Genomic DNA, 18,926 nt, shown 5'->3' with positions numbered 1-18,926 from the left:
GGATACTTACAGTTTTGTCAGCTAACCTTTCAATAAGTTTAAGTTCCTTCCTTGTGCATTTGTTTATACCTACTCATGTAACTTTGCCAATGCCCTCTTCAGTTGCTGCTCACACAGCAATTTAAGTTATTAGTAAGATGAATAAAGTCCACTACCCACACAAACTTGTCACATTCAGATTCTGGTAAAAATATTAAGATTTAATTAGATCTTTTGAACATACAGTTATGTAAAGGAAAGAGCATTCAAAGGCATTCAAGTAACAAACAAACAGATATAGATCTTAATATTTACAAATTTTAAACTGCAAACTGACTATAAAGTCACAAATACTTTAAATATTTAGTAGAATATAGTATAAATTCTAATATAAATATTTCATCTGTTATTTTTTCCAGTAACAGTCTAAACTTTACATACTATATACATTAAAATACCAAAATGTTTTAAAAATTTATTTCTGTTACTATGTAAAGAAGAAATGGAAAATACATTGGATTTGTCTTACTGTACAATATCCAAATTGAACTTTTTATATTGTTCTCTGCAAAAATAAACGGCACTTTCACATGCAACAAGGCATAAAAGTACAAGTCCGTCCATTAGTCATATACCATCTGGATGCAAAATAAATAGAATTTCATACAAACACATGGTTAAAAATCAAAAACAAGGCTGTAGAAAGATTCTGACAAACCTTCTGATTGAAGTAATGCAAAAAAGAACATAAAATGATTTCTTTATAGATATATCATTAAAAAAAATACAGCATACTCAGAAATTTAATATGTGTGACAGTATCAAAGTTATTTGGACAACAGGAAATGGAGAGGAAGAGCTGATTATCCTCTATGAATTTTAAAAGCCATCCCTGTCAATGGGCTGCAGTATCTAAGCTACCTTTCTATTGACAGTTTCTGAATTTATTTCTGCCACTCTAAATTGCACATCAGTAGTCAGATGCATTTTCTGGACTTCCTCATGCCATTGTGTAACCATAGCTTCCACAGTGCAATGCTACAAGAAGCCTGTCCTTAAGGATTTCTTTACTTGGGTATTCAGGTAACTTGAGCATGTTGATACTGAAGAGGGRAAAAAAATGAAGAAGAAAAACCACAAACACAGATAAGCAAGAAATCTAAGAATAAAGTCTTCCGACTCCTTTGTATGATTTCCCACCACCACCCAGATTTACATTCAGACAGTAAGCCTTGAAGATGTCATATTTATGGAAAAAACAAAACACACACACAAAAACAAAACAGTGCTGCACTACAGTACCATTCAGTATTCAAATATTCTGCAGGATAAGAAGTTTATTTCACTTTATTAACATGTAATACATTAATTACGCTTGAGAATTCCCTTAGTGGTCACACGGCCTTTAGTTAAACAAACTGAAGTAGTAAACAATGAACGAACATGACACAACTACTTCCAGATTAAAAATACCACTTTCATGTTAACTAGTAGATACTTCCCAAACTGACTATATCTTTTTTTTTTTTTTTGGTCTTTTTATAAAAGTATACAAAAGGACTACATTGTTTACTACAAAATGTAAAAAATACRTTAAAAATAAAGTACTTTAAAATCTTATTTTATTTAAATGAGACTAGTCAACATACCATGTGCTTGATGTTGGTAAAAGATTTGGAGTATATGGCACAGCAGCAATTGTAAAATTTTGCAATCCACTGCCACCCATTATATGGGCAAAGCCACCATGAGGTACCCTGGAACTAAGAATATTCACAGAAATTACATCATTAAAAGAACAGTTTTAAGCCATAAAGTATAGCTTTTACATTGTAAATATCTCTTACCATAACACTTTGCATAATCAGTTTCTAGTTGTTTTTTTTTAAAAAAAAAAAAAACAAAGGCTCTCTCTTCCTTATCATTATCAAAATTCTTTGTCTAAGTGCTTTTAATGAATAATGCATTTGTCAATTTACATTAGACAAATTGTTTGAATACCACTTAAGAGAATTTTGTTTGCGAAGAGTGCTCATTTCTACTAGTTTTTATAAAGGAAGATTTTCTGTTTAGGCAAACACATATGATTATTTACAGCTTAAGAAATACTGCACCATAACAAGAATTTATTCTTCACATTACTATTTGTGGGACAGCTGATCAAAGTGTTCTTGACATCTCTTTTCTTTGACTATTCAAAACTAAATATTCCACATTTTTAACTAATAACATCATTACATCAATCACATCTTCACACAGTGATGACCTATGGCAAAATTATAACACACTAAAAAATGCTATAATTTTCATGAATAAATTCTCTCAATAATCTAAAAACAGTAAAAAAATACCATAAACCAGAATACATTCATTAAGAGAAAAAAAAAATGTGAAGAATATAATCATCATCAGTATGTTATTCGAGCATGACGAGAAGGTTAAATAGAGAAAGGACCCAGAGTCTTCAGAATCCTTCCCTATAACTTTTAACTAACAGAAACTAATATAATAAAATTCAGAAATATTTTTATAACATTCACTTATATTTGAATGCATTGCAAGCAGATTGTTGCCAGCAGGTCAAAGGAGGTGATCCTCCCCCTCTATTTAGCCCTGGTGAGGCCACATCTGGAGTGCCAGGTCCAGGTCTGAGCTCCCCAGTACAAGCAAGACAGGGACACATTGCAGTGAGTCTAGCAAAAGGCTACAAAGATGAAGGGACTGGAGTGTGCCTCATACAAGGAGAGGCTGAGAGCTGGGACTGCTCAGCATGGAAAGGAAAAGGCGGGGAAGGGGGGAATCAAAGTACATAAATACATGACACGAAGTGAGGTGAGTAAAAATGACAGAGCCACTCTTTAAGAGTGCTGCCCAGCACAAGAGGCAATCAGCACAAACTGTAATTCTGTTTAAACTAAGAGAAACCTTTTTAATGGTTAGAGTGGTCAAACACTGGAACAGATTCCTCAGAGGCTGAGGAGTCTCCATCCTTGGAGATATTCAAACCCCAACTGGGCATGGTCTGGAGCATCCTGCTCTAGCTGCCCTGCTTTGAGTAGGGGTTTGGACTAGACAATCTTGAAGTCCTGTCCAACCTCAACTATTCAGTGACTCTGAAGCTAGAAAAAATAAATAAATAAAACAAAATAAATCTTCCTTAAAATATGAAACAGTTGTTAGAATTCTGGATTACAGGTACCTGCACTGAAAACAATGCTTCCATAGTAAGAAAAACAAAATGACTCTAAAAAGCAGAAGCAAAAAGAGAATAGGAGAATGAAGCAGCGTTTCCACTCACCTTAAAACTACTTGGTAAAAAAGCAAAAGGGTAAGGTGGTTGCTATTGCAAACTCCAAATGTTAAGGAGCTAGAGCAGAGTTCACAACAATATTTTTCAAATGTACCTTTAAGCATTAGCTACAGTACCCAACAACTATCACTTCAGTTTAATGACAGCAAGATCCAACATACATTTCTAGAGCTGGTATATAAAGCAACCACCATGGATTGAGTATTGATTATTTGCAGCATACAATTTCTGAAGGACAAATGGAATTGTGCTCACAGCCACAGTTCAAAATGTTGTAAAGATTTTACAGTAGTACTCTTATTTTATATCATGTTCTTGGCTTGGATTTCTAATGCAGTGCTGCTTCCACTTCAGTGATCTTCTGTTCTATGAACCAAGAGAATTCCACTTTAAAATTAGCAACAGAACAAGGAAACTCTGTTTAAAACTTCTCATTCATCCAGCTATCAGCTAGCATTTTTATAATCTAAATTACAAAAATATTTTTCATACGATCAGGCTTTTGAATGTGTTAAAGAAACTCATGCCTTCAAGTGTGAGTTTTCATTCCAAACAAAACACTGCCAGTGTAATAAATAAAGCCTTCTAAAGAAGTACAAATAAGATCACAAGATTTTACTTCTCTTCCTGCATATGCAAATAGCCTTCAGTAATAGTAACGACAATTTCATAACTTTGGAAATTTCAACACTATTATAACAGTTAAGTTTACATCTGAATCCTAACATTCCTACAAAACACTTCAGATTTTGCATAAATTTACAAAAAATGAGAAAGCAGTATACAAGAGATTAAGTCACCTCCCTTATGCTTGGTATATAACCACTTCTGTTAAAAACAAATACATTTAGTAAAGATGTGGAAGTTCCCCTAAAACTTGCTTATTGCTTAACAGAAACTGCAGACCCCTAAGTTAAGCAGTTTAAAACAGAAGAGGCAATATATCACAATGTAAAACTTCTGTAATCAACAAAAAAATTAGTAAAGTAAAATTGATCATGATGAGATTTTTTCACTTCTCCCCAACTGCTAACCAAAAACCTCATCAGAAGTTGCCAATGGGTAATTAACAACTATTTATCCAAATATTGTTACAAACACCAAACACAGATCAGGAGGGGGAAAAAAWKGRAAAAAAAAGAAAGAGAAGCACATGGATATACGCAATACTATTCCAAACTGCGAGCAGAGAATAAGTAAGTGGTGAATAAGTAAACTTTCAGGCTACCATCACAAGGCACAAGAATATTTAGGCTTCTGGTATGCCTCACAGACAGCGTTAGCCCATATACTCTCACGCTGAACACATGCTACATGTCCAGCAAGCACAGAATATACATAGGGAGATCTTGAATAGATTTCCAGTTTGCAACACTTGCCCACCAAACCAGATGGCCTCACCACAGAATTTAGGCAAAGGCTGTCACAAGAAACACAGAACACTCAGAGTTAAGCCATCACCTTTTTCTCACGCATGCTAAGACCTCCTAATATAAAGACTCTGCTATTCAAACATTACACACGACATGAAAAGTACACCATTAAGAAAAGGTCTCAAAAAATCAGCCTTAATGATGAATACAATGGTACCTGTACTAGAACTACCAAAAGCAAGACTTAATTACATTGAAGAGATAAAAATGAGGGAAAGGAAGAGGCAACATTTAAGAAATAAAGATGTCAAAGCAACAGTGAAGACACTATCATAAATATGTTCTATTCAACTCACTAAATTAATTAGTCTTGATTGCAAAGAAAGAATAGTATCACTTCAGGAAAAAAGGCAGACGCAAGACTAAAGGGGAATGAAAAAAAATAACGCAAGTTATGAATGCAGACTGCCAYCCAGCGCATGTAGAATCTTTAAACAAATTCCTCATTAAGCATTCAGCTCTTAAAACAGGCTAGTTTGAAATCAGGTATGCTTTAATGGAAAATTTTACTTTAACATACTTGCTTGTACTAGACATATGACGACCGGAGTTTTAGCTCACAGGCAACTCAGCATCTAAACTGCCATGCCTGGAAACTAGGACTCTCTCAGGCATCACTGGATTTACATGCAAAAATGCCAGTTGCGTACAACTGTTAGAGGCAACTTCTGAAAGCTAAATTTTTGTTGAGAAGTCTATTTGTTGAGAAGTCTATTATGTTTCAAAGACTAAAGGAAAAAAACATAAGATTCCTACTAGCTGATGCAAGAAATAGCAGCAGCATGTTTTTTCCTTAATTCTACTCCAAAGTTCTTTAAAAGGAACCAAAAATTTATTTCCTATTAACAAGAAACAAGTAAGAAAAAGTCATTATGTAATGCATGAACAAAATGAATGGTGCCTAAGCATGAATTAATCAGACAATATAACTGCTCACTTGATAGATGGCTTCCTTGAGAATTCAACAGATTATCCCAAATGTCATGAAACCAGTGAATGCCACCTATCATTTAGAACCTTTTAAGAAGTACTTGAAACACGACCTACATCATAAAACTATTATTTGCCTTATAGATTTAGAAATGGACTAGACCATAAAAAAATTAAAAACCAGAAACAGAAGTGAAACAGAAGTGCAGTTAGGTTTGCAGAAACCATTTCTCTACAAGACAAAAGATTAGTGTGCACACAACTAGCCTCTTAAATTGTCCGAGGTCCCTAAAAACAATTAAATTCACAATAATTCAAGTGAAACAAATGGAATTTGAAGGCCATGCCATTTGGATGGTATGATGACGACTGCAAAATCCCTTGCTATGAAAGAGAAAGTTTGACGATCTAAATCTTGTATTTACCATTGCTTAACCACAAAGCTTAGGAACAAAAGAAATGTCAAACACTTCTAATCCTGAAGTACGAAGGGAACACCAAATTAAGAAGATGGTGTGATCTTCACCTACCACCAAAAACCGGCAGGATTACAGAAATRTGATGGCATACATATGTCTACTAATCTACTTTTTAGAATATGTATGTACACACAAACTTGGAAACTCACTGCTTCACTCAGCTCACAGTGGCATTTATTCCTCAGAAAACCTCCCAAAGCTTAAAACAAGTGGCTGTCCTTGAAGAACACCTAGAATTCAGGACAGAAATCCTATATAGACCAAACACACACCCTTGCATATGGATACATCTTCAGTTATCTTGATATGCTGCACTAACGTTAAGTTCCCAAATGAATTTTAGGAAGAATAATGTTTTGTTTACACTAGGGTGATATCTAGTTACCTCATATATTAAAGTCTGAATTACCAGAGAAGCCAAAAGACACATGAATATGCAACAGGAACAATATTAAGTGCAGTTAAATTCACTAGTGTTAAAAACTGTCCGAGACAACAGCTTACCTACACAAAGTCCTCTTGCAAAGTAGTCAACTATAATAAATCAGTGATCAGTCATTTTTTCTGGAAATACTGGCAGAAGTATTAACACACATTTTGTCCACTTGGACAAACATACAAAACACTAAAGTATGTAAAACGGTTTCTAAATAGATAATCTTGTATCCACTTATTTCAGAATAGCTACATAATATATGTGTTGCTACAGAAGAGTTTCTCACCTGCCAGTAACAAACTGTAACAGCAATACTCTTTCTTCCTGAGTTAGCTCTTCCACAACATCCCAGAACCACTAAACAAAAAATAAGTTAGTTTGTATTTTCCATTAAATACTTACAGCACTTGAAAAATACAATGGTGAAACAACAAATGGAGTGTGTGTTTGTTACTTAAATTACAGATATTTTCACATCAAACTCATACATYACTAACTTAATATAGGAATGGAGTATAAAAAAGCTCCACAAACTTCAGCTGACATAAGCTTCCATAAAAACAAACAGATAAAAAACAAATTCCTCACGTATTCCCATGGATTCACGTGCAATAACCTCCTTTAACCAAAAAAATACTTTACCTGAATAACTTTATCTCCTCTCTCATAGCCACTGGTGTATTCTGTATTTTTTAACCAATCATTCACATCAATTTCTGGCATACCAGACAGCAAGAGCTCCTTCAGAGAGGAAAAAAGTAGAATCTTGATTAATTTCCATGGGTAACCGCTAATTTCAAGCGTTTACACTATTTAAAAAATAATGCTGTATAAAAGCTAAAATGCTTCCTCTGTTTAGTTTCAGCCATGCAGAACAATGCATTTTTACAGAACCCAAGACTAAATTTTAATATAAAAATATTCTTGAAGTCGGATCATTTAACATGATCTGTCCAGTCTAAACATATACTATCAAGAGTTAGAAATTATGATCAAAGAAGTTGAAATATAAATAACCGAACTGTATGACTTGAGACAAAATTGCAGTTATTTTATTTACAGAATACCTAACTACTGCAAAAAATAATTGGAATTTGATTCCAAGACTTGGAAAAGTGAAAACAATAGAAAGCATCTCCTAACTTTTAAATAACTTCTGTCCTCCTGAAAGAAAATGTGAAAAGGTTTGAAGGCAACAACATTCACTTCCCGATTGGAAATTACAAAACAAGTCATCTATCATTGGCACTTGAAGTTACCATATTCCAGGAAAATGCTCATTCTAAGCAACTAGAATCAGCAGTAGCACTTGTTTTGAGATCCTCACTGATCAGAGGTACAGAAAGCAAAATCAAAATGAAAGATATAATGTGCTTCAGGATACTGAGCTTTACTTCTACATCATTACATTACTGATGAAGTGTGCTAAACAGCATCTTTTACAAACACTACAGGCATCTTGCTTACCAGTTCATATTCATCAAAAAGCTGTATCAAAGAAGGTGGAATGAACATATGGAAACCTTGTAAAAAGGCATTTATCTGAGGCTGAATGGCTCTTGTCATCCTAAGTTCAGTGACAAGCTGGACATACTCAGCCTACAATGAAGGAAATGATATTAAGATATATAGAGTACTCCTACATGTATGCACGTGCACACAAACACACACACACAAATGCAGCTCTCAACATACTACAGTTATAATATACTTGTTATTCTGAAGTGCTCTGAAGAGGAGGGACATTTCCTGAGTCTATCTTCCACTATAGAGTCAGTCCCCAAAAATGGGTTTTAATCTCCGCTAGGTTGCTTCTGCAGTCAGAACTGAGGAAACTTCCCTTTTCTAATAAATTACTTGGGTCAAACAAGATTAATTGCACTAGAGAAAATCAGCTTCTATGAACATCCCTTATGAGCAGTTCTGGGAAGAAAACAGAAATTTTAACACTGCCAGGATTAAAAGTAGTGTTAACACTGGTCTTCAGTGATCAGAAACATTTACTTTTACATCTTCAATGCCTGCTACATACATTAAACTACCCAGAAAATAGAGTTGTAGAGAGAAATTTCAAAATCTTTTTTTAAAAAAATCCATTAGAAAATATGATCTACATAACAAATTATTTATGCATCACAAATGTATTTACTTTAAAATTTTTAGTATGAAAAATCTAATGCTTTTAAACTATCACTACCTCATAAGTATTAGAGGACTCCCAATTCCAGAGATCTAAGTTTAAATGCAACACTGGTCAAAGAACATTAATAACTTCCAGACAGTTCCCAAAAAGAAAAGTGTTGCTGTGCTTTCTGCTACAACAAGAAATCTTCAAGCAGCCTGGAACAGCAGCATATACTGACTATCAAAACTGAGTCATGCCAATACACCTGTACCAATAAATTTATATAACACACACCAGTTCAAAAAGAAAAAAAGAAAAAAAAAAAAGGCAATTTCTATTTTTCCCCCTCAACTCACTTTATTCATTCTTCTCAGAAGCCTTAAGACTACATCACAAAACAGAAGCATCTTCATAATTTCAGATCTACATACACATTCCTATATAGTACATAAAAGGTACAATTCCTTTTGTCTTAACAAGGGGAGGTGTAATTAAACTTAGAGACTATTAACACACAAACACAATGACAAGGTCTACCCTGGGAACGGGGTTGTTCTACATTTTTCTTTGAGGTAAACCCAGCAAAGATCATATACAGCCCTGATTTCACAACTCCATATGCTGTATGACACAGATTAATGATCATTACGATGTTCAAGTTAAGAGAACAGCTACATTTGAAAGTGATTTGAAAAAGTAAAGAATTATTTACTGCCAAACCGCATGGCAACTATACTGGAACATGCAATAGTTAATGACAGACAGACAAGTCCCTGAGGTTAGCGAAAGCCACAGAACTGTGCAGTGTGAGTTTTCGGACTATTTTTAAAATACCATATGGTCAAACTCTGTCTACTTCTAATTTTCTTTATCCTAAAAAGTAAGTAGAAAGCTGCAAGAAATTATTCAGGAAAGAACAAAAGAAAAAAGTATCTCAAGGACACTGGAAAAGCACAAGACTTTTCCCTCTAAAGCTGAAATACTACTACAACTGATATTTCAATTGAAGGCAATGGACAAAGCTTTTTTTTTTTTTTTTTAATGTATTTGCACCATAATACCTCACAACTATTCACCTATTACATAGCTATAGTAAAAAGAGGAATTTCCCTCATCCAAAGACAACAGCTTTTGACAAGCAGCTATTACTACATTTCTTAAATGGGATATTTATTCTGCTTCAGTTTGGGTTTAAATGAGATAAATTTTTGAACGGTTTCTGGGTTTAATTTGTTATTTATTTTTAAGGAATAAACATTAACTCTTAAATTTCTTTCAAAAAATTATGCTATTCTTTAAACAGTTAATCTGCTAGAGCAAACCTGTAGAACCTGAGCTTACTGCTCTCAGAGGTATAGCAAACACAACAAATTTTAAGCAACAATCTTCTACTCCTCAACTAAACAGGGGAAAAAAAATGTCGTCTGTCATAGAAAAAAAAGCTGTATAAGGTAGCCACTCCTGTTTAACCTGTTAAGAGCACAAAAACGTCATATTAAAGAATCCAGGAAAATCCCTAAACACTGCTAAAACCCACTAAAATACAGACTTAATTTTCAATAACTTAGTTCACACTGTCAAAATTAGCAGTGAAAAAGAGACAGTGCCATCTTATATATGTTTGTTGACTTTAGATTTTCCAGCCTTAAATTTCAAAAAAATCAACTACTGTTAACAGTTTAGAAGTTACTGTAATAGTTAGTTGTTTTTAAGCACTCTTCAAACAAAAACTACATAAACTCTAGTTCCCTCCTGTAAAAGTTAAGGAAGGCTGATGAGCTACTATCAATTTACCTGTTGCACATGTTCAACTACCTTTTTTTGTCTGCCTCTCAAGTCAGAAATTAAGAGAATAATGTAAGCTATTAATGATTGAGGTCATCTCCCTGTGAACAAATGTCTAATTTCAAGCAAACTGATAAACAACAACCAGTTTTAAAATAGCTATTATGAAATCACAATTTATTTCAATTATATATATGTTCTAAGAAGAAGCTAGTACTGCCAGGAACAAAAAATTATATCTTTGCCCTCTCTTACAGGTAATAAAAAAATTAATTATCCATTACTTTTCCAATTAGATCTGTTTTACCATCTGTATTCTTTCATGAACTATGATATAGGAGAAGACACTGCAGAATGAGGTTAATAATATGTATTCTAGCTATTGGAATGACACTCCACCTTAATGGAAATGAGGATTTAGCATACAAGAATTCAGTGTCCACTGCTCCGACTCAAGCTAAAATTTTGTTAGAACAAATGCTGACACCAAGTGGTCATTTAGCAAGATAGCAGCTAAGTGACGAGTAAAGCAGAAAAAATACTGCATAYTCAAAGGAAGTGAAGTTAGACTAGAGCAAAACGAATGAAAATTAAAATAAAGATCTAAACATAAGGATCAAAATAGTCAACAACACAAGAAAAAAAATGTAGGTCTACCCATGACACTCCTGTAGCTACCCAAAACTATCCAGTTTGGAACTGGAGAATACAACTAGAGAATGTTCATTTTAGCTTTCTATATGATCTTCAGAAATTCAATTGCATTATTATTTCAATTTCATTTTTAAATTAACGCTTCAGAGAATCCAAGGACTTTTTTATGCTGGAATATCAAACTGTTACTATTCAATTAAACAGAAAAAAAAATATCTCCATGCAACTTGTAAATGGTCCAGAAAGCTTCCTGCAGCACTTTCAAAGCACTCYATTCTACAATAGCAAAATCATTTCAGTTTCATTCTATTCAGATGCTGTCTGGTCAGTGACACTAGTAAATAGACCAGAGAACTATTTTTACTTATATGTACATGCACAGCCCAGATATAAGTACATACGCAAACAATGGAAAATATATATAAAAGATGACTTCAAGAGTACCAGTAATACACAGAACACATTATTAAATGCATAATTCATTCAAGACTACTTGAATATTTTAAATTTTAACTTTAGTATATCTCTTTATTCAACAGCTTAAGTTACATTACTTAACTTAGGACTTCATTTTAAATAAAGAAACTGGGCAGAAGAAGCCATTACAATCTTTAGTGTTACACACTAATTAGTCCTTCTGTTGTGGGTATATATAGCATGTTAACTATGAATCAGAGAACCAAATCTTAAAAATCTACCCAATTAGAAACTCTTCAGAACTTTTTTCTCTGGATCCATCCATTACAGAGTTTATAGATTATTGCATACAATATATATAGTTTATATTTGAAACATCGTTTAGACTGAGATTCAGTTTTTCTGTAGTAAGTGGCAGCAAGATGTTTACCATATGTTTAATATACAGAAGCAGCACACTTAGCTAGACTTTGCTTTGGTAATACACTGAAATAGCAGATCCTTCAGCACAAGACGTCTTGTTCCTTCAGAAAGCAGATAGGAGAGAGGGAAGAAGGGAGAAGGGCTATTCTGTTACAATCATCTGTTTAAGTGCAATTCCAGYGTTACGCTGTTAAATCCTAGTGCTGGCTGTGTAAGACAGCTTCTCCACTTATTTTAAATGAATGCATTTTATTTACTAAAAAGAAAATAGTCTACATTGTTAAAATACATTAATCTAACTTTCAGATGTTGAAAATATACAGTTACATGAGAAGTACAAAATTGTACCTACTTATTCGGTCATGGGTTGCATGTGTTACTGCAGAGTAATTTAGTGCCCYACATTGCCTTAGGGGGAAGCACACTTTGTAACAATAGTTACAATTTTATTTTTGGCARTTGCTAGAGTTCTACCTTTCTTGTATTTTCCCATGACTTAACTTCAGGACTTTTGCTTTTGCAACTTACAAAATAAACTCTTTGTTTAAATTTGACCTTATTTTCTTTCCAAATACTCTGACACAAAGGAGAACCTCTAACCTGAAAACTTTTATAGAGATTTTAATAGCAGTTCCACTTTTATAACATGTTAACCTACACAAAGCAGTAACAGTGTTGCCAACTTTTTGTGTATTTACTTTAAGAAAAAGGGACCAAATTTATGCTTCCAGTTATTCATAAAGTCAGTCTAATTGCATTTCTTATACGATCAACTTCTGAATAAACCTCTATACTCACTTTGTTATCCTGTGTAACAAGTATACTTGCACCCCCTGGCTTTAGTGGCACCTCTTCCATTGCTCCAAATACATCAGTCTCAACAGAGAAGGTCAGCTCTAAACCCAGATCACTGATATCATTATCTAAAATCCACTGCAAGTTCTTTGCATATTCTGGATCAATAGATGCTACATCCTGATAATTTACGGGTATACCTAGGGGAAAAAAAAAAAGAAAAAGAAAACGAAAAACACAGAAAAAAACAATAGAACAAATTGGATAAAGCACAAAAGAGCACATTAAGGAAATAACTTAATATATGGTAGAAGATTGCCCTCTAGAGAGAAACCTGAATAATGCAGTAACAGGAAAGGGAGGGAAAAGATTCACCATTAACTAAAGCAGAATTGTACTACTTATCATATTTTAGAAGCAGCAAAGAAAAAGGTATCCTTTGTGTATGTCCCCTACACACACTGAAACAATGGCATACCACTTAAACACTGTAACACAACAGGCTGCAGATTTTTATTACAATAAGAGATTTCAGTGAAAGCACGTATGCATACTCAAGGTTAAACAAATCTCTGAAAAAAATCTGTTTTCTACATAATTTTTAGAAACAGAAATATCTTATTTTGCTATTCAAATCTCTTCCCTCTGGAAGAGGCTTTATAATTTTAAAAATTTTTTTTTGTATTTAAATTTCTTCCACTCTCCCCATGTTTTGTTATGTTTGCTATGAGACCTACCTCTCAGTGGTTAAAAAAAGAGAGAGAGAGAGAGACAGACAGACAGACAGACTTATGGAAATAGTGTGTTACCAAACTGAAATTGCAAATCATAGAGACTGAAGGATATACACTTGCTATATTCTTCACTTCTAGCCAAGTATAGAAACTACCTATTTACATTCCCTTCCCAGTCACAGCCCACAGGAACAGATTTGAGCAAACACGTCCACAACAAGGTGCCTATGAATTTGTGCAAGAGAACTACCCTCTTCACTAAACAAAGACAACCCCAATTACTTTAACTCTATGTAATACTAAGCCATAGTAAATATCTGGAAAGGGGTAAGAAAGGTACGTAAGCTTCGAGAAAAACAAGTTATTGCTTCAACACCTTTCGTTGTGAAGTGTCAGAACAGAGTTCCATTAGTAGAGGTCTCAGCATGGTATAGACCGGAGAAGCAGTATACCAAGTCATAACATGATGTTTTGTATTATTTCACTAGAGGCCCTGACTTAGGCTGAAATGGTGCACACAAGAACTTTCTTTACTATAAGACATTTTTTTTCTAATAAAAGCAACATATCAGTTTTTGAAGAAACAGATAAATTTAGTAATGAATTTTCACTGTCATCGCTCCATAAAATTTAATAGCTATCTAGTAATTTCTAGAAGACTTTTATTTTCCCCGGCGGCAAGCATATGTGGATTTCACACATGAAATGTGAAAATAATGCTGTTTGAGAGAGTAAGCATAACTTGAGAAAAGACACAAGTTAAAGGAGTCTCAGATTTCTACTTCTCAGATACGAAACTGAACTAGAGTTTCATGGCAAGACTACACTTGTGGACAGCATGCTGTAAGGCTAAAGTACTAAACTCATTTATTTTCTGACAGCTCAATAAAGACTCAAGCAAGAAACCTATCAGCTTATTAGGACCAAATATGGGTCCCATGAAATACTACATATATTCTCTTATTATGTCTTTACAGCATCTGTAGTTTGAAAAGGAAGACAAACTGATCTAAACATAATTGTGATAAACAAATATCTATGTACAACTCAGACCTTCAAGGATATTACAGGTACGCTCTAACACAGCAGTAAGTATTCAAGGATTCTAGGGCCCACAGCTCAAAATGCACTGAACCAGAAAATAATTTTCACCTTTATTTATGMCATTTCAAGGATTATTTCTTACTACACTGCTAGAGAGAAGTCTTAAGTCTAAGAGCAGATAGCATAGGAAGGAGTTTATCCACTAGGTGCTACGTGTCTTTGTGGGTTGAACTTAGAATTTTCCTTTTCCAAACAGAAAAGTAAATAGCTCCTTAGAAAAACTACAGAGTAAATGGATAACAGCGCTAGTGAAGCTGCTCTTGTCATTAAAGAGGAAGGCAGACACATAGGCAGTTGAAGAAAAGTAAAGCCAAGAATAAGAGGCCTTGATTTGATTATGTTTCTGTATCCATAATAGAGTGCAGTCCTAATAAACAAAAGGAATTATGGAATAATGCTTTATTAACAGGACAGAAAGAAATCATGCAAACTATATATCTAATGTGTTGTAAGGCACATTAGATAGGTGTTAGATTGGTCATCACTAAAAAAAAAAAAAAAAAAAAAAAAAAAAAAAATTAAAATTAAAAAAAAAAAAAAAAATAAAAAAAAAAAAAAAAAAAAAAAAGAGAGAGAGTTAATGATCTTCGCTATCTAGTTTTGTTGCAGAAAGACCTCAATTCATCACAGCAAAAAAAAGGTGATGTACCCACCTGAATCTCAAAAAAAAGTGACCACGTTCGTTCATAGAGGTTTCAACTTTTAATTACGACACTTCTACTTCAGGTCTATTGACCAAAGAGAAGCGTTTCTTTGAAAGTGGTTCACATTATTCCTCAGGAGGTCTTACCACACAACTGGTGGATTCAGTGCAACATTAGCAGGAAAGGCTAGAAAAACAAGGATCTCGGTGCAAGGAGAGAAGGCAAAGGAAGAGAATGGTCTCAGTCTTCAAATGAAGCTTTTATACTCCATTACTTAAGGCCTCTTGAGTAGCTGAAGAGAACCTCTATTATGTCTGTACTGTGGTAATCTGTATTTGGCATAAACAACAGTTAGCATAACCCATGGTTGAACCTGAAACAAAAAGTAAAACCAAAAACCCTGCAGGAGTATCTGCTGCTGTGCAACTTTGATTCCTTAAGCAAGGAGAGAGGAGAACACAAAGCTGAGGGAAGAGGCCTTGGAAAGATTTAAATAAACTGTAGCAACTAAGCCAGAAAAAAGCAACCATTTTGGAAAGCATAAGACTCAGAGAGTTTACCAGACTCAGAACTGGAAAAATGTCAAGATGTCTGTTCAACAGAATAGCAAGATGTTACTAAGAGGGACTGGTGAGGTCTTATTAATAGAGACTATATATGGCTGCTTAGTTTGGAACAGTCATGAAAATATATACATATATTTCATATGCATAGTGTGCGTGTGTGTGTGCRCGTGCACGTGCGCACCTAAAGGTGTCAGAAGAGAGGCCATCTTTCCTCTCAGTTGCTAACTGGTTATTTGCATATTGTGCTGAATTACCACTTAGCAAAAATATCATTCTGTGATATCTGGATATGAAGCAAAAGTACAAATCCAGTAACCTGAGATGAACTCCAGGCAGCCTGAAATTTCAAAAGTGGCAGACATCTTTAAACTGGGAATATAAGAAGTTGCTGCAGCAAAATGAAAAGGGAAAAAAAAAAAAAAAAGAAAGAAAGAGACAAGAAACAATAGGTCATCTTGTCAATTCAGAGACAAAGAAATCTAATGTATTATCACAATTCAAACCAGAAAAGAACTCTAATTAATTAGCAATCATCTTCAAAGGATAGTAGATAACAAGAACAACATCTGACTATTCTCAGTTCACAGAATGAACAGCAGACAAATACTTTTCTCCAATTTGTGAATTCCTCACATGGAGATTAGCTTGTGTCATTCTTTTGTTCCTACTGAGTAATCTCTTGATGTCAGAGACCAACTATTGGCTCAGTACCAAATTGTGCGCACAGTGATATGTCTACTTTGATACCTTTCTTATGTTAAGATCAATGATTAAGGAAGCCTTAGGAGGCATTGCCAAAGTGATGCTGTTTCAGCCTGGCTATCCTCCACTGGTTCTTTTCCAGCACACAGCCAAAGAGATCCTAGTCACTGGCCCACAGGGGAGAGTAGTAACAAGGGACAGAATTTAAATGTATCCCCAGTCTTATGTAAGACCTTGATCAAGACAACTGTGTCTTGTCTGTATCATCAACAGACCTGTACCAGCATAAGGCCTGAACACCTTCAGAAAGGTGACATAGTAAATCTAAATTTAAGAGTTGATTTGTCCCAGACCCAGCAAACATCACTGAAAGACTGTAGATAGACAGAATAATTACAGAAAACCAGAACGAGGATCCCTTGAGTGCCTTGCTAGGGCCTAAAGTAAGGGGTGGTTCTTGAGAAAGAGGTAAGACTTCCTGCTTCAAGCTATCTTATATTTCCAAAGAAGATTAAGGAATAGCAGTCTGCATGCAGTGGCAAATGAATTATATTCATTTGGAGATGTAACAGGAAGACAAACGGAATTCAGCCTTCCATCTCATCTTTATGCAAGAGGAAAAGTTTTCATGACAATGGAAAACCTCAGCTGAATGAAAAGGCATCTTGTCCTACACGATGCAGGCCACAGGTACCAACAGCTAACAGTGTCCCTTTTAAGTCTAAAAGGGCATAACTGCGACATATTTACAGCAACCAAGGTGGTATTGCTAAGTCTGCAGGCAATAGCTGAAAGGTGGGGGTTTTGTCATTGAAGAAAAGGACATATATCAGCCATGATTTACTAGGAATCCCAGTTCAAACTTGGAACATGAAGGGGAAAGTGGAAGATGAGCTAAAAGGACTGAAAGGAAATATTAAAAAGAAAATTTGTATTTTTTAAGGATTTTTGATCATTCCTCTGAATACTACAGTAAGTATATATATTCATTTTCCTAGGGAAGGAGATAGGATGAATCTGCATTAGTTCTAAAACAACATTTTTGAGAAATAAGTAATACTGGTGGACAGGAAAGAGGGCAGCAATATGGACTCACTGGCCACACTAGTCTACCTTTCAGACACTCCCAGTTAAGTCATTAACACTAAAGATTAAAGTCTCCTAAATTATATGATTATGCTTTGGAGAGGTTAATGGTGCTTTCTTAAAAAAATAAGATTCAAGTTCAACATATAAATTGAAAGATCAGACATTTTTGTTAAAATTTGCTAACAGCATAAAATTTCCGCATACCTTTGCTAATGTATTTCTGCATTTTGTAACTATAACACTTTCTAAGAGAGACTTAGACTGGAATAGCAGTTACTGCTATATTATGCTGTGCATTTAATTGATGCACATAAGTGTAGCAAGTGTAGCAAGACCTTCCTTTCCAAGATTCTTTTTCAATTTTAACACACTCAAAAAGAAAAAAAAAGAAAAACAAAAACCAAAATTTACTGTCCAAACCATTGCAATAGTTGCATTACATTATGTACTTCTCTAAATAGAATTTTAATAAAAACATACCAAGAATATGTTTGTAGAAGGACCTTGTGAAATAAATGTTCACCAACTGCCTGTGATTCAGAGCTAACCCCAGGATCTGTCCAGCAAATCTGAAGTAGTTCAAATGATCTGGATTTACAGAAGAGTTGCTGTTTGGTTGGAAAGTTGTTCCTATAAAACAGAAGATCATCACATTCACTAATATATATATATATAAATAGTGACATTCATATTTGTAGAATACACTGAGCATCTAAAAACAATGAAACCAATATATAGGAAATAAAACGGTACAATTCTTTTTCCATGTGTCTTATGACATTATAACACCATAGGAGAAGGAAGATAAACAGGTTCCATGTTCCAGTTACCTTTTACAACTTATCAAAATAACTTTAATCTTGCAATGATGACATTTCTGATTCTATACACATTCTTGACCTTCTGGCGAAGTTTTGTTTGAAATCTTTTATTAGAGAAAGGAAAAATAATTCCAAGAGAATGCATAAAAGGGCAGAAATTATACAATAAGAAGTCTTGCTCCTATTATTTTTACCATCAACAATAATGCACTCTTAATCTGAACTAACAGGTCACACATGGAATTATTCAAGACCTATTTGACTCAGAAAAGCTGTGCATGTGACAAGACCCATATACTACACAACCATCCTATCATAGCTCTCTTCGTTATTATTACTTATTCTGTTCAACAACAATCAGAATTTTATCCTTTACAAAAGTCTGCATTTTCCCAGTATACACCATGAGGGAGTCAAAATATTTGTTACAAGCCATCCATAAAGCCCTCTAAATACAAATGTCCAAAACCCAGACACGAACAAAGCTGATACTCAATATT

At 34.3% G+C, this 18,926-nt stretch overlaps 1 protein-coding gene across 6 annotated transcripts in view; it reads right to left on the bottom strand.

Moving 5' to 3' along the window:
* Positions 1-359: 359 nt before the first annotated feature.
* Positions 360-18,926, bottom strand: part of HACE1 (HECT domain and ankyrin repeat containing E3 ubiquitin protein ligase 1) — a 53,964-nt gene continuing 35,397 nt past the window's right edge. For 3 of the 6 annotated variants that reach the window (XM_085306931.1, XM_085306933.1, XM_085306932.1), the window contains exons 17-23: positions 18,086-18,235; positions 12,770-12,966; positions 8,035-8,166; positions 7,210-7,308; positions 6,854-6,924; positions 1,629-1,742; positions 360-1,082 (exon numbers count right to left, since the gene is read on the bottom strand). In XM_085306931.1, coding sequence (XP_085163057.1) covers positions 980-1,082; positions 1,629-1,742; positions 6,854-6,924; positions 7,210-7,308; positions 8,035-8,166; positions 12,770-12,966; positions 18,086-18,235 — 866 coding nt within the window. In that variant the 3' untranslated portion in view covers positions 360-979. Of the gene's footprint in view, positions 1,083-1,628; positions 1,743-3,544; positions 3,656-6,853; positions 6,925-7,209; positions 7,309-8,034; positions 8,167-12,769; positions 12,967-18,085; positions 18,236-18,926 lie in introns of those variants that run through there. The other 3 variants (XM_085306934.1, XM_085306935.1, XR_014896107.1) reach the window with 2 other exon arrangements.

Source organism: Rhea americana, unplaced genomic scaffold (genome assembly GCF_003343005.1).
Source record: "Rhea americana isolate MKP2758 unplaced genomic scaffold, rheAme1 scaffold_25, whole genome shotgun sequence".
NCBI lineage: Eukaryota > Metazoa > Chordata > Aves > Rheiformes > Rheidae > Rhea > Rhea americana.
This window is presented reverse-complemented; position numbering and strand designations above follow the sequence as displayed.